This window comes from Myotis myotis, unplaced genomic scaffold, assembly GCF_014108235.1.
Source record: "Myotis myotis isolate mMyoMyo1 unplaced genomic scaffold, mMyoMyo1.p scaffold_m19_p_11, whole genome shotgun sequence".
In the NCBI taxonomy this organism is placed as follows: domain Eukaryota; kingdom Metazoa; phylum Chordata; class Mammalia; order Chiroptera; family Vespertilionidae; genus Myotis; species Myotis myotis.
In genome coordinates this window covers 55,716,095-55,730,948 of record NW_023416315.1, presented here as the reverse complement: position 1 = coordinate 55,730,948, position 14,854 = coordinate 55,716,095, and the positions used below count along the sequence as shown (strand labels likewise).

The 14,854-nt window shown below is 38.6% G+C and overlaps 1 protein-coding gene across 2 annotated transcripts in view; it reads left to right on the top strand.

Annotated features, from left to right (window-relative positions):
- LOC118666354 (aldo-keto reductase family 1 member D1) overlaps positions 1-14,562 on the top strand; it is a 45,265-nt gene extending 30,703 nt beyond the window's left edge. Inside the window, exons 5-8 of one of the 2 annotated variants that reach the window (XM_036328566.1) lie at positions 252-361; positions 976-1,141; positions 10,773-10,855; positions 13,395-14,562. In XM_036328566.1, the coding sequence (XP_036184459.1) occupies positions 252-361; positions 976-1,141; positions 10,773-10,855; positions 13,395-13,437 (402 nt within the window). In that variant the 3' untranslated portion in view covers positions 13,438-14,562. The remainder of the gene's footprint in view (positions 1-251; positions 362-975; positions 1,142-10,772; positions 10,856-13,394) is intronic. The other variant, XM_036328565.1, reaches the window with a different exon arrangement.
- Positions 14,563-14,854: the final 292 nt, after the last annotated feature.

The following is a 14,854-nucleotide window of genomic DNA, read 5'->3' as shown; positions in this document are numbered from 1 at the left end:
AATTGAATTTGTTTCTCAATTATTTTAGAATTAACCCACAGATGGTGCCCTCACTAATCTTATTGTAATTAACCTCACTAGTATTTAAACAGTGTTAAGTTTCTTTGTTAGGAAAAATATTTAGAATTTGTCTCACTATCCATAATGCTTTTAAATGAATTTTATTTCAGGATTTTTTTTAAAACTATGTAAAATTGCATTCATCTACAAGGCCTTAATTTTGTGCTCTGCTCTCCAATTCAACCACATAGGTGGAATGCCATCCATATTTCACCCAGAGAAAACTCCTGGAATTTTGCCAACAGCATGACATTGTCATTGTTGCATATAGCCCTTTGGGGACCTCTAGGAATCCATTGTGGTAAGTATGTGTACATCCCTTCAGGAAGTGTTGCCTTTGATATAGAGTATAAAGCTAATGTGAATTATTTGATTGAAATGACTCTATTGTGCTATGTAATCTTAAGAAAGTTACTTAAACTCTTCAGGTCATTCTCCATACATCCAAATTGAGCTAACAAAACCTTCCTCACTTAGGTGTTATAAGAATTGATTATTCTATACTAGAGGCCCAGTGCACTATTACAGATATCCCTATCCCCCCTTTACCCACAGACCAAAGTAGAAATTTTTCTACTCTAATATGATTCCACAAGTCGTACCTCTACTTATTCCACTTCAGGCCACCTGCCTTCTCACGTATGCCTTCTTTCAGCCCTGCCCTCTCTGTAAGACACATCAAAACATATGTACTTTCTCAAAAAGGCAGCAATATAAATTTGCCTCTCTTGATCTTCCCACACTAAGAACAACTCTTCATTGAGGACTCAGCAACCACAGAAATTGCTTACAGGAGACCTGAAATGTCCTGGTAGGTTACCAGGTGAATGGGAAGACAGAGGAGGAGGAGGATTGATTAACCACTGCTTCTCATTGATTCTAGCTAAATATCATGCATGGTTTTATTTTTTCAAGGGTGAATGTATCTATCCCACCTTTGTTAAAGGATGAACTTCTAAACTCATTGGGGAAAAAGTACAATAAGACTGCAGCTCAGGTTGCTTTGCGTTTCAATATCCAGCGAAGGATAGTTGTCATTCCTAAAAGCTTTAACCCTAAAAGGATCAAAGAAAACTTTCAGGTAAGAGAACTGCTTCTGAAAAATGTAAAAAGTAGGATATTTTTTATTTAAAGAATTTTCTGTTCAGATTAGTAAGAAACTTGTAATACCTTCACATTTTATTTTATACCAGATCCCTGACCCACTCTGCCCATATTGGCGTTTAATTTTAGCTGAATTTGAGACTATTGCTAGCACTTTGGGGGTTGCTTTGCTGATTGTATTATACCCATACTTCAGAAATACAGTATTGTAGGTACTATTCCAGACCACCACAATAAAGCATGAATTGCAATAAAGTCACACAAATGCTTTGCTTTCCCAGAACATATAAAAGTTTTGTTTACACTATACTGCAGTCTATTAAGTGTGCAGTAGCACTATGTCTAAAAAGTGTACGTACTTTAATTTAAAAATACTTTATTGCTAAAAAGTGCTAACTATCATTGGCGCTTTCAGCGAGTCACAATCTTTTTGTTGGTGGAGGACCTTGCCTCAATGTTGATGGGCTACTGGTAGTTGCTGAAGGGTGGGGTGGCTGTGGCAATTTCTTAACATAAGATATTTGCCATAATGGTTAACTCTTCCTTTCAAAAACAATTTCTCTGTCACATGTTATGTTGTTTGATAGCCTTTTACCATAGACCTTCTTTCCAATTGGAGTTAATCCTCTCAGGCCCTCCTTTATGAACTAACTTTATGTAATAGTCTAAATCCTTTGTTGCCATTTCAACAATATCGACAGCATATTCACCAGGAGTAAGTTTCATCTCAAGAAACCACTTTCTTTGCTCACCCATAAAAAGCAACTCCTCGTTCATTCAAGTTTTATCATAAGATTGCAGCAATTCAATCACATCTCCAGGCTCCACTTTTGATTCTAGTTCTCTTGCTATTTCCACCACATTTGTAATTGCTTTGTCCAGTGAAGTCTTGAACCCCTCTAAGTTATCAGTGAGGGTTGGAATCAACTTCTTCCAAACTCCTGTTAATGTTGATATTTCAACCTCTTCTCATGAATCAGGACTGTTCTTAATGGCATCTAGAATGGTGAATCCTTCCAGGTTTTCTATTTACTTTGCCCAGATCCATCAGAAGAATTCCTACTGATGGCAGCTATTGCCTTATAAGATATATTTATTTTTTAAAATGTATTTTTATTGGTTTCAGAGAGGAAAGGAGAGGGAGAGAGAGAAACATCAATGATGAGAGGGAATCATTGATAAGCTGTCTCCTGCATGCTCCACACTGGGGATCAAGCCAGCAATCTTGACATGTGCCCTAACCGAAATCAAACCTGGGATCCTTCAGTCTGCAAGCTGACGCTCTACCCACTGAGCAAAACCAGCTAGGGCTGAAATATATTTCTTTTTTTTTTTTTTTTTTTTTTTTTTTTTTTTTTTTTTTTTTTTTATTGCTTAAAGTATTACAAAGGGTATTACATATGTGTCCATTTTATCCCCCCGCCCTAGACAGTCCCCTAGCCTCCCCTATCCCCCAATGTCTTATGTCCACTGGTTATGCTTCTATGCATGCATACAAGTCCTTTAGTTGATCTCTTACCCCCCTACCTCCTGCCCCGCAACCCTCCCCGGCCTTCCTGCTGCAGTTTGACAATCTGTTTGAGGCAGCTCTGCCTCTGTATCTATTATTGTTCAAAAGTTTATAATGGTCTCTATTATCCATGAATGAGTGAGATCATGTGGTATTTTTCCTTCATTGACTGGCTTATTTCACTTAGCATAATGCTCTCCAGTTCCATCCATGACGTTGCAAATGGTAAGAGTTCCTTCCTTTTTACAGCAGCATAGTATTCCATCGTGTAGATGTACCACAGTTTTCTAATCCATTCATCTACTGATGGGCACTTCGGCTGTTTCCAGATCTTAGCTATGGTGAATTGTGCTGCTATGAACATAGGGGTGCATATATCCTTTCTGATTGGTGTTTCTGGTTTCTTGGGATATATTCCTAGAAGTGGGATCACAGGGTCAAATGGGAGTTCCATTTTCAGTTTTTTAAGGAAACTCCATACTGTCTTCCATAGTGGCTGCACCAGTCTGCATTCCCACCAGCAGTGCACAAGGGTTCCTTTTTCTCCACATCCTCTCCAGCACTTGTCGTTTGTTGATTTGTTGATGATAGCCAGTCTGACAGGTGTGAGATGGTACCTCATTGTTGTTTTGATTTGCATCTCTCGGATGATTAGTGACTTTGAGCATGTTTTCATATGTCTCTTGGCTTTCTGAATGTCCTCTTTTGAAAGGTGTCTATTTAGGTCCTTTGCCCATTTTTTGATTGGATTGTTTATCTTCCTTTTGTTAAGTTGTATGAGTTCCCTATAAATTTTGGAGATTAGGCCCTTATCGGATATGACATTGGCAAATATGTTTTCCCACACAGTGGGTTTTCTCGTTGTTTTGTTGATGGTTTCTTTTGCTGTGCAGAAGCTTTTTATTTTGATGTAGTCCCATTTGTTCATTTTCTCTTTAGTTTCAAGTGCCCTAGGAGCTGTATCAGTGAAGAAATTGCTTCGGCATATGTCTGAGATTTTGTTGCCTTTGGATTCTTCTAGAATTTTTATAGTTTCCTGTCGTACATTTAAGTCCTTTATCCATTTTGAGTTTATTTTTGTGTATGGTGTAAGTTGGTGGTCTAGTTTTATTTTCTTGCATATATCTGTCCAATTTTCCCAGCACCATTTATTGAAGAGACTATCTTGGCTCCATTGTATGTTCTTGCCTCCTTTGTCAAATATTAATTGAGCATATTGGTTCGGGCCGATTTCTGGGCTCTCTATTCTATTCCATTGATCTATATGCCTATTCTTGTGCCAGTACCAGGCAGTTTTGAGAACAGTGGCTTTGTAATACATCTTGATATCTGGTATTGAGATCCCACCTACTTTGGTCTTTTTCAGGATTGCTGCAGCTATTCGAGGTCTTTTTTATTCCAGATGAATTTTTGGAGAGTTCGTTCTAGATCTCTGAAGTATGCCGTTGGTATTTTAATGGGAAGTGCGTTGAATTTATAGATTGCTTTGGGTAGTATGGACATTTTAATGATGTTGATTCTACCAATCCATGAACACGGTATGTTCTTCCATCTGTTTATGTCTTCCTCTATATCTTTTTTCAACGTCCTGTAGTTTTCTGAGTAGAGGTCTTTTACCTCTTTAGTTAAGTTTATTCCTAGGTAGCTTAATTTTTTTGGTGCGATGGTAAATGGGATTGTTTTTATAATCTCTCTTTCTGAAAGATCACTATTGGTGTATAGAAATGCCTCGGATTTCTTGGGGTTAATTTTGTATCCTGCTACATTGCCAAATTCATGTATTAAGTCCAGTAGCTTTTTGATGGAGTCTCTAGGGTTTTGTATGTATAATATCATGTCGTCTGCAAATAAGGACAGTTTTACTTCCTCTTTTCCAATTTGGATGCCTTTTATTTCTTCTTCTTGCCGAATTGCAATGGCTAACACTTCCAGTACTATGTTGAACAGGAGTGGTGAGAGGGGGCATCCCTGTCTTGTTCCTGTTCTTAGGGGAAATGGTGTTAGTTTTTGTCCATTGAGAATGATGCTGGCTGTGGGCCTGTCATATATGGCTTTTATTATGTTGAGGTATGATCCTTCTACTCCCACCTTGCTGAGAGCTTTTATCAAAAATGGGTGTTGAATTTTGTCAAATGCTTTTTCTGCATCAATTGATATGACCATGTGGTTTTTTTCTTTCAATTTGTTTATGTGATGTATCACGTTTATTGATTTGCGGATATTGTACCATCCTTGCATCCCTGGGATAAATCCTACTTGGTCATGGTGTATGATCTTTCTGATGTACTGCTGGATCCGATTTGCTAAGATTTTGTTGAGGATTTTGGCATCTATGTTCATGAGGGATATTGGCCTGTAATTCTCTTTCATTGTGTTGTCTTTACCTGGTTTTGGTATTAGGGTGATGCTGGCTTCATAGAATGAGCTTGGAAGTGTTCCTTCCTCTTGAATTTTTTGTAGTAGTCTGAGGAGGATAGGTTTTAGTTCTTCCTTGAATGTTTGGTAAAACTCCCCTGTGAAGCCGTCTGGTCCTGGGCTTTTGTTTGCTGGAAGCTTTTTGATGACTGCTTCAATTTCTTCCATAGTTATTGGCCTGTTGAGATTTTTAGATTCTTCCTGATTGAGTTTTGGAATGTTGTATTTTTCTAGGAATTTGTCCATTTCCTCCAGGTTGTCTAGTTTGTTGGAGTAGAGCTGTCCATAGTATTTTTTAACAATCATTTGTATTTCTGTGGGGTCTGTTGTTATTTCGCCTCTATCGTTTCTGATTTTGTTTATTTGGGTCCTCTCTCTTTGCTTCTTGGTGAGTCTGGCTAGAGGTTTGTCAATCTTGTTTATCCTTTCAAAGAACCAGCTCTTGGTTTCATTGATTTTCTGTATTGTTTTTTTGGTCTCTATGTCATTTATTTCTGCTCTAATCTTTATTATCTCCTTCCTTCTGCTCACTCTGGGGTTTTCTTGTTGCTCTCTTTCTAATTCTTTGAGTTGTAGAGTTAGATGATTTAGTACCATTTTTTCTTGTTTGTTGAGATAGGCCTGTAGAGCTATAAACTTCCCTCTCAGGACTGCTTTCATTGTGTCCCATAGGTTTTGGATTGTTGTGTTTTCATTGTCATTAGTTTCCAGGATGTTTCGAATTTCTTCTTTGATTTCATTGGTAACCCAATCAATATTTAATAGCATGCTATTCAGCTTCCAGGTGTTTGAGTATTTTGGGTTGTTTTTATTGTAGTTTATTTCTAATATTATGCCATCGTGGTCTGCGAAGACGCTTTTTATGATTTCAATTTTCTTGAATTTGGGGATACTTTGCTTGTGACCCAATATGTGGTCTATTTTTGAATATGTTCTATGAGCATTTGAGTAGAATGTATATTCCCTGGCTTTCGGGTGAAGTGTTCTGAAGATGTCTATTAAGTCCATCTGATCTAGTGAGTCATTTAGGATTGCTGTATCTTTGCTGATTATTTGTCTAGAGGACTTATCCAGTGCTGTCAGTGGTGTATTAAAGTCCCCTACTATGATTGTATTGTTGTCGATGTCTCCTTTGATATCTTCCAGGAGTTTTTTTATGAATTTGGGTGCTCCTGCATTGGGTGCATATATGTTTACCAGGATTATATCTTCTTGTTGTATTGATCCCTTTAGTATTATGAAGTGGCCTTCCTTATCTCTTGTTATGGCCTTCACTTTGAGGTCTATTTTGTCCGATATAAGTATTGCTACCCCAGCTTTCTTTTCCTTTCCATTTGCCTGAAAGATATTTTTCCATCCTTTCACTTTCAGTCTGTGTGAGTCCCTTCTAATGAGGTGGGTTTCTTGTAGACAGCAGATGTATGGGTCATGTTTTTTTATCCATTCAGCCACTCGATGTCTTTTGTTTGGAGCATTTAGTCCGTTTACGTTTAAAGTTATTATTGAAAGGTACTTGTTTGTAGGCATTTCTGTTTTTGTGTGGCTGTTTTCTTTCTGAGCTTTTTATTTCTTATTTTTATACCAGTCCCTTTAGCATTCCTTGCATTGCTGGCTTGGTGGTGATAAACTCCCTTAGCCTTTTTTTGTCTGTGAAGCTTCTTATTTCCCCTTCAAGTTTGAATGATAGCCTTGCTGGATAGAGTATTCTTGGATTCAGTCCTTTGCTTTGCATCACTTTGTAAATTTCCGTCCATTCTTTTCTGGCCTGATGTGTTTCTGTTGAGAAATCATTTGACAATCTAATGGGAGATCCCTTGTATGTAACTTTCCGTCTCTCTCTTGCAGCCTGTAAGATTCTCTCTTTGTCCTGAACATTTGCCATGGTAATTATGATGTGTCTTGGTGTGGGTCTTTTTGGGTTCACCTTGTTTGGGACTCTCTGGGCTTGTGTGACTTTTTTCTTCCCCACCTCAGGGAAGTTTTCTGATATTATTTCTTCTAATAGGTTTTCTAATCCTTGTTCATCCTTCTGTTGTTCTGGTACCCCTATTATTCGTATGTTGTTTCGTTTCATGTTGTCCCAAAGCTCCCTTAGGCTCTCCTCCTGTCTTTTCATTTTTTTCTCCAGTTGCAGTACATTTTGGGTGTGTTTTGCTTCCTTGTCTTCTAAATCACTAATTCGGTCCTCCGCTTCTCCTAGTCTACTGTTGATACTTTCAATGGAGTTTTTCATTGCAGCTATATCACTCTTCATATCTTCTTGGGTCTTACTTAAGTTGTTGATTTTTTCATCTGTTTCTTCTAGCTTCTTCCATATGTTATCGATTTTTTCATCTGTTTCTTCTAGCTTCTTCCATATGTTATCGATTTTTTCATCTGTTTCTTCTTGCTTCTTGCTGAGGTTGTCGATTTTTTCCTCCATCCGGTTTATGCACTCTAGGACCCTTATTCTGAATTCTTTTTCTGTCATGTTGCATGCCTCTGTATTACTTAGCTGCTTTTCTGGAGAGTCCTCCTTCTCTTTCCTTTGGGGGTTTCTTTGTCTACCCATGTTTGATCTCACTGACATATCTAGACGTTGAGTCGTTCAGTGGCTGCTCCCTTGGTGGCAGTGACTCCTTGGTCTGCGGTTCCTCTTCGGGCGGTTGCGGTAGCAGCTGCTCTTCAGTTGGCAGCAACTCCTCTGGTGGGTGCTGTTCACAGCTGTGGTGGCTCTTCTGGCTGGTGGGGCGAGGTTTCACGTACAGCTGCTGTTCCTCAGCAGAGGGTGTGGTGCTCAGGAGGTTGCTGTTGCTTGGATCTGCTGCGTTGATTTAAAGGCACAAAATACAACACAACAAGGCACCACGTACCAGGCACTATACACAAATATATTCACGATATTAATAACCCCAAATAAAGGTGACCACCTGAATTAAGAGAATTAGGGGATAAGGAAGAAGGAAGAGAAAAAGAGAAAAGAGAAAAAAGAAAAGAAAATTAGGGACCAAAAAAAGGAGTGCAAAAATGAAAGTGGGAAAAAGGAGGGGGGAAAGTAAAAGCGAGAAAAGAAAGGAAAAGAAAAAAAAAGAGCGAAAAGAGAGAATGAAGTGGAAGAGGGGAAGAGACTTTTTATATGAGGAGAATGCTCCTATAGAACAGCCATTAATCCCAACAAATTCCAGCAACAGCTCCCTGGAGATAAATGCAAACTAGAAACAACCAATAATATAACGATGAAAATAGAATGGAGAACACTAATCCCAAAATAAAATAAAGAGAAAATAAAATGGCACTTTAAAAAAAATGGTAAAATGGTAGCAGTAATAATACTGGTTAAAAATAAGAAGGTAGTAATTAAAAGGGTAAAATCAGGTGATGGAAAAAAGAAGAAAAAAAAAGAAAAAAAGAAGAAAAAAAAAAGAAGAAGAGGAAAAGAAAAAAAAAAAAGAAAAAAAAAAAGAAAAAAATTGGTTTCTTAGTTAAAAGGTGAAAAAAGAAAAAAAAAAATATTGCAGTAGTGAAGGTCCTTCGGTTCTTCTATTCTTCAGTGTGGCTCGCCTTAGACCTGCCAGGTATTCAGGAGAGTGTTGAGTTTCCCTGCGATACACTGTTCCTCTGTGTTGTAAACCACAGTCCTTATTTTAAAGCAAGCCGCATTTGTTTCCCAGACTGCCTTATTTTGTGTTTAGCAAAGAGTCAGTTTGTGGGTCAGCCTCTGGGTGGCAGTGTTCTGGGGTTGGCCTCTGAGGCTACAGGGCCTCTCTGTCCAGTGGAAGTTCACTGCCCAGAGCTGGCTGCGTAAGAGTTACCAGTGCTGTGTTGTTGCTGGGATTGAAAATCCCTCTATAGGCCAGACCCTGTTAACTCCCAGGGACTGATCAGGTTATTTTAATCCTTGATCTCCTACAGGGTGGAATCTGGGTGTGGCTGTGCTCCTTGCCTGGTGGCTGGGGGGAGGAGTCTCACTCTCCGGAGAGAATGGCTGCCTCAGACGTGGGCTCAGGGGTGTCTCAGCACTCAATTCGCTGCCACCTCTCCCGGCCCCCCTTCTCTCCTCAGTCTCTCCCCAGATTCCACTCCTCCGCACACTCTCCCTCTCTTCAGCACAGGTGAGTGTCTGTATCCGAAATGTCCCATGAACAGGGTTCAGTGAAAACAAACAAACAAACGCCGGCCGCGGAAACAGGGAAGGCTTGGTTTCTGTAAGCTTCTTCTCTTACCGGGACTGCATGGTCTGATCAGCTCTTCAGGCTGCCCCCTTTAGGCTCAGTCCTCTGTGATCACAGACCGAGCTCTCAATTCCCCCGGCAGCGCCAGGAATCCCGCGGTTCTCCTTTCCCCTGTTAGGGGCTGTGCCTGTCCCAAGGGACGCGGCTGTCTGCCACACGGTCTCCCTCCGACTCTCTGGGCTCAGAGGTCTGGCAAACTTTCCTGCCCAAATCCCTGGTTTTTTTACCTTTCCAGGGGAGTTCTGCTCTTCCCGGCTGTAAACTGTCTCGCCAGCTGAGGAATTTCGCCAATTCGGGGTGGATGTTACTAGTTTCAGCTGCTCACTCCATTTGCTCAGGGACACGACCTGGGACGCGTCTGCCTATACCGCCGCCATCTTCCTGAATCCCCCATATATTTCTTAAATAATAAGATTTGAAAGTCAAAATTACTCCTGGACCCATAAGCTGCAGAATGGATGTTGTGTTAGCAGGCCTGAAAACATTAATATCACTGTACATCTCCATCAGAGTTCTTGAGTGACTGGGTACATTGTCATATTTTGAAATAAAGTTATTGTTTTTCTGAACAGATGTCAACAGTGGGCTCAAGAGAGGAAAGAATGCTAGACAGTTAGTTATATCAATTGCTGACAGTATTTTAACACTTAACAAAAATACCTCATAGTAAAAAGTCTTTGACACTGTTTCAGCCATCTAACGAGAAAAAGAGAGTCACTAAATGACTAATGTGTAGACTCATCAAAAAAATTTTTTTAAAACAACAGCAAATTTTGAAGTACCTAAAACAAATGTGTGCATGTATTCAAAATTTTACTGTTCAGGCTGGCCAGTATTGCTCAGTGGTTGAGCATTGACCTATGAACCAGGAGGTCATGGCTCAATTCCTGGTTAGGGCACATGCCTGGGGTTGTGGGCTTGATCCCCAGTAGGGGTGTGCAGGAGGCAGCCAATCAATGATTCTCTCTCATCATTGATCTTTCTGTCTCTGTCACCATTCCTCTCTGAAATCAATAAAAATATATATTTTTAATGATAAGAGAAATGATTGAGGACAAAACAAAGCAAATTAAAAGTTTTTTAAAAGTACAAAAGCAAATTTAGAGACAAGGGTTTATTTTTTAAGTGTACATAGGCTCTAGTCCAGAATCGAAAGTTCAGCATCTTGTCCAGAAATAATAAGAATTCTTCAATCTTGGAATTTCAAATGTCCTGAACATACATTGTTTTGAAGCATTTGGAATTTCTTGCAAGATATCCCCAGCAGAATTGTTTTAAGACAAAGCGTAAAAGAGAATTTCTGCTCCACTTCCATTAGGTGGACCCCAGCGCTAATCCAACTCCTCTTAAGACATTTGCAGAGATGTTCATAAATCTTTGAAGGATTCCAACTGCTGTCCACACTCCCTGATCCCAAGCTTGACCCATTTTCTATCATTATAAATGTCTGTCTTTTATTTCTGTTATTTCAGATCTTTGACTTTTCTCTCACTGAAGAAGAAATGAAGAGCATCGAAGCCTTGAATAAAGATGTCCGCTTAGTGGATCTGCTCTTGTGAGTTCTGGGGGATCCTTAATCAGGTACCACCCAGTGGTGTTAGATTGTCAAGTGTCACCAAGAGGGCTCTTATGAACCTGGACCTATATTCACAGAAAGCTCGAGGCTAAAGGCCACCGGGCAGCATATTCTGAATACTAAATTGGTCTGGGTAAATTACATTCATTCTAAGAACTTCCTGTAAATCTACATTTTTATTTAAAAGAAGATTTCTGGCATTTATATCACATCTCACGACAGGTTAAGGCATGGCAGGCTAAAGACCTTAAGAATATTTAGTCATAGTGTACAAATAATATGATTCCAATTAATCCAATTGCACCACAATTATTCAAATACCATTTGTATTTCTTTACAAAAATCTAAGTAATGCAGGAATTAGAGCAAAGTTATCAACAAAAAACAATTCCTGGGACAGAGACATGGGAATGTAGTAGAAAGAGCATCAAGTTGAGAGCCAAGAAACTAGTTTTATTTATTTTATTTTATTTTATTTATTGTTGACACTATTACAGATATCCCTATCCCTCCTTTACCCACTTCCACCCAGCTCCAGACTCCCTGCCCCCTCTGGCCATCACCACACTGTTGTCTATATCTATGGGCTATGTATATATGTTCTTTGACTAATCCCTTCACCTCAAGAAATTAGTTTTAGATGAATGCTCACCTATAAGATTTGAAGCTTCTAGCTCCACCATTCTAGCTCCATCCATCCACAAATAAAATTCCTTCACTCCTACAAATGTTGCCAAATTCAGCTAATTCGTGAGGTAGCCCTTTATTCTCCAGATATTACAGGGCCTTGAAAATAAAAAGAGAACACACACACATGTTGTATATATACATACACGCAAATTTTTCTTCTTAATCATTCTTTATTAGTATTTCCAGTTCTTCAGATCACCTGGATAGTCATCTTTTTTCAGTCCTCTCTTTGAGTGAGCATTGATAAATGCTCATTAAAATAGTTCCTTTAGTTTGGACACTTTGGGCCCCACTTTATTTCAAGAGTCAGAAACTGTTGTGACTGTGTGAATATCAAATTTCTGAATCCATTTCTGAATGAATAAAACAACTTCTTAATGTGAATTTTCCAGGAGAAAACATTATCAACATCAAAAAGTACCACCTAATCTCAAGAATGAAAGAGTGAAAACAAACTCAGAAGTAAAAAACATATAGATATGAAGATAAATGATTTCTATTGAATAAATATCATTAAATTAAGAGATAGTAGGATATAGTCAATTCACCAATGTACTGATTTCTTTTTCAGACAGTTAGTTTGTAATATTATTTTGTTTGATATTTGATGTACTTAATACCGAATTCTAGAAACAATGAAAAAGTAATTCATCACACCAGGAATAGAAAAATTATTGAGAAACAAAAATTAGGCCTCATGAGTAAAAAAAAAAGATTATTTAGGCACTTTGGGCCATGATTCCTTTTTGTTTTTTATCCAGTTAATCCTTGACTAGATTTCACAGCCTTTTTCTGTTTTAATTTATATTTTATTTTAATTTATATTTTAATTTTTTAAATTAAATCTTTATTGTTGAAAATATTACATATGTCCCCTTTTGCCCCCATTAACTCCTTCCAGCATGCCCCCAGGCTCCATCCCAGGCTATCACTACTCTATTGTCTGTGCCCATGTCCATGTATATATATATATATTTTTAAATATATTTCTTTATTGATTTCAGAGAGGAAGGGAGAAGGAAAGAGAGGTAGAAACATCAATGATGAGAGAGAATCATTGATTGGCTGCCTCCTGCACACCCCCTATTGGGGAACGGGCCCGCAGCCCAGGCATGTGCCCTTGGCCGGAATCGAACCTGGGACCCTTCAGTCCGCAGGCTGATGCTCTATCCACTGACCCAAGCCGGCTAGGGCTGTATATTTTAATTGAAAGCTCATAGTACTTGTAGAGAACTGTCTTAGATGTGCTCCATGACAGGCGCCACACACACACACACACACACACACACACACACACACACTCCAATCCTTTCAAAGACTGTTTCACCATTGCTATTTAATAGATAGGTTCATCATCATCACTGTCATCATTATCGCAGAAACTTCCTTTGCTGGTCATCACCTTCTAGATCTCAAACTATCAACTCTCAGGAGGCCTAGTGAGAAGGGCGAGGAAGCACTGTTCGGAGAAGAGGGTGACCTTGACTGGTGACAGAGCTGTGAAGAGAAGGCCTATGTGGTTCCTCTATCAGGACAGCAGAAGGAAGGGAGGAGTTGGAAAGAGGCAGGCTTCACTCACCTCCTGTGTTTTTGCTCTGAGCAAAATGTTGGTGTAGAGGCAACCAGCCCCCTCTATGCCCAAACACACACACTGAAACCTCCAGGATTTAGTAAAAGTGCTGGCTTGATGAAAACTGGGAGGAGGTGGGTAAGAAACCTAAGGAATGATTAACAGAGAGAGGGAGAGGTCGCTGAAATTGTCAGAAGATGCTAGTAACACATACAGCTGTGCAACTTTGGAATGAAAGTTTTTCCCTTGTTTTGGCAGGTGGTCTGATCATCCTGAATATCCGTTCCATGAAGAATACTGACTTCAGAGAGCTCCTGCACTTATTTTTCCCTGCGTGTGTACCATGACCTTTGGCTGGGTGCTTCCCCCACACGTGGAAGTGAAAAGGGTTTTACTATCCTCAGATGAAGTGGCGATGGCTTAACTTCTGTATAAGAGAAATGACTTTGACTTAGCTATGTTGAAGAAAAAAATGTTTAAATCTGTTGAAATAATAGTTTGGAATTAAATAATTAAATTGTCAGCAAAGCCATAATGATTTGGTGGTTGTATATTTCCATCATCTTTTATTCATTTTACCCAGCTTTCGGGATGGATAACTGCTAGTTTTCTCTTGCACGCTTTAAAGGGCCTCAGCTTCTACATAACTGGTGATCCACACTTACTGCCTATCACTCTTGTTCCCATGTATCATACAACCACCATTATGCAAAATGGCTTGAGACTATCCACATACACAAATAAAACCCTGTATTATGAGATGGTCCAAAGATAACAATTTTAAAAGAAGGCATTTGAAAAGCAGGCTTTCAGAATATTGAAAAAGGCTTTCTAAAATTATTATACATAAGACTTTTACAATGTTATTGGGATAATTATGTAAATTTCAACATAGCAAGTTCCAAAGATCACTGGTAATTTTACTCTAAATTTTTGTAATGGGATAAGAAGATTATTAGAATTCTGCAATAGAAATATATCTATTTTCAATTCAACTAAATCAATATCTTTTATTCATTAACATTAGGTCACTTTCACAGAGCAAGAGAGGTCTTTAAAAAGTATTTGTCCAAACCAGTTGCTTATAGATAATCATCAATGACCTGAAAATATACACTTCTGAGAAATTATCCTTTTTTAAAAAATTGATCTTTACTCATTATTGCCACTATTTCCAATATTAATACTTATAGTGCTATGCATTAGAAAATATTTTGTTCACAAAAATTAATAAACTATGATGATTTGCTCCACCACATGGATCTCCATTTTGTTATGGGGGTAGGGAGCTAATCATATGAATTCAATTCAATTGAAAAAACCGTGATCAAGTTCCTATTGCACATTTAGCACTGGGAAGAGAGGGAAGAAAAAGGAGAATAGAAATGAAAATAAAAGAAAATGAAACTAGATCACCAACTTACACCATACACAAAAATAAACTCAAACTGGATAAAGGACTTAAATGTACGACAGGAAACCATAAAAATTCTAGAAGAATCCAAAGGCAACAAAATCTCAGACATATGCCCAAGCAATTTCTTCACTGATACAGCTCCTAGGGCACTTGAAACGAAAGAGAAAATGAACAAATGGGACTACATCAAAATAAAAAGCTTCTGCACAGCAAAAGAAACCATCAACAAAACAACGAGAAAACCCACTGTGTGGGAAAACATATTTGCCAATGTCATATCTGATAAGGGCCTAATCTCCAA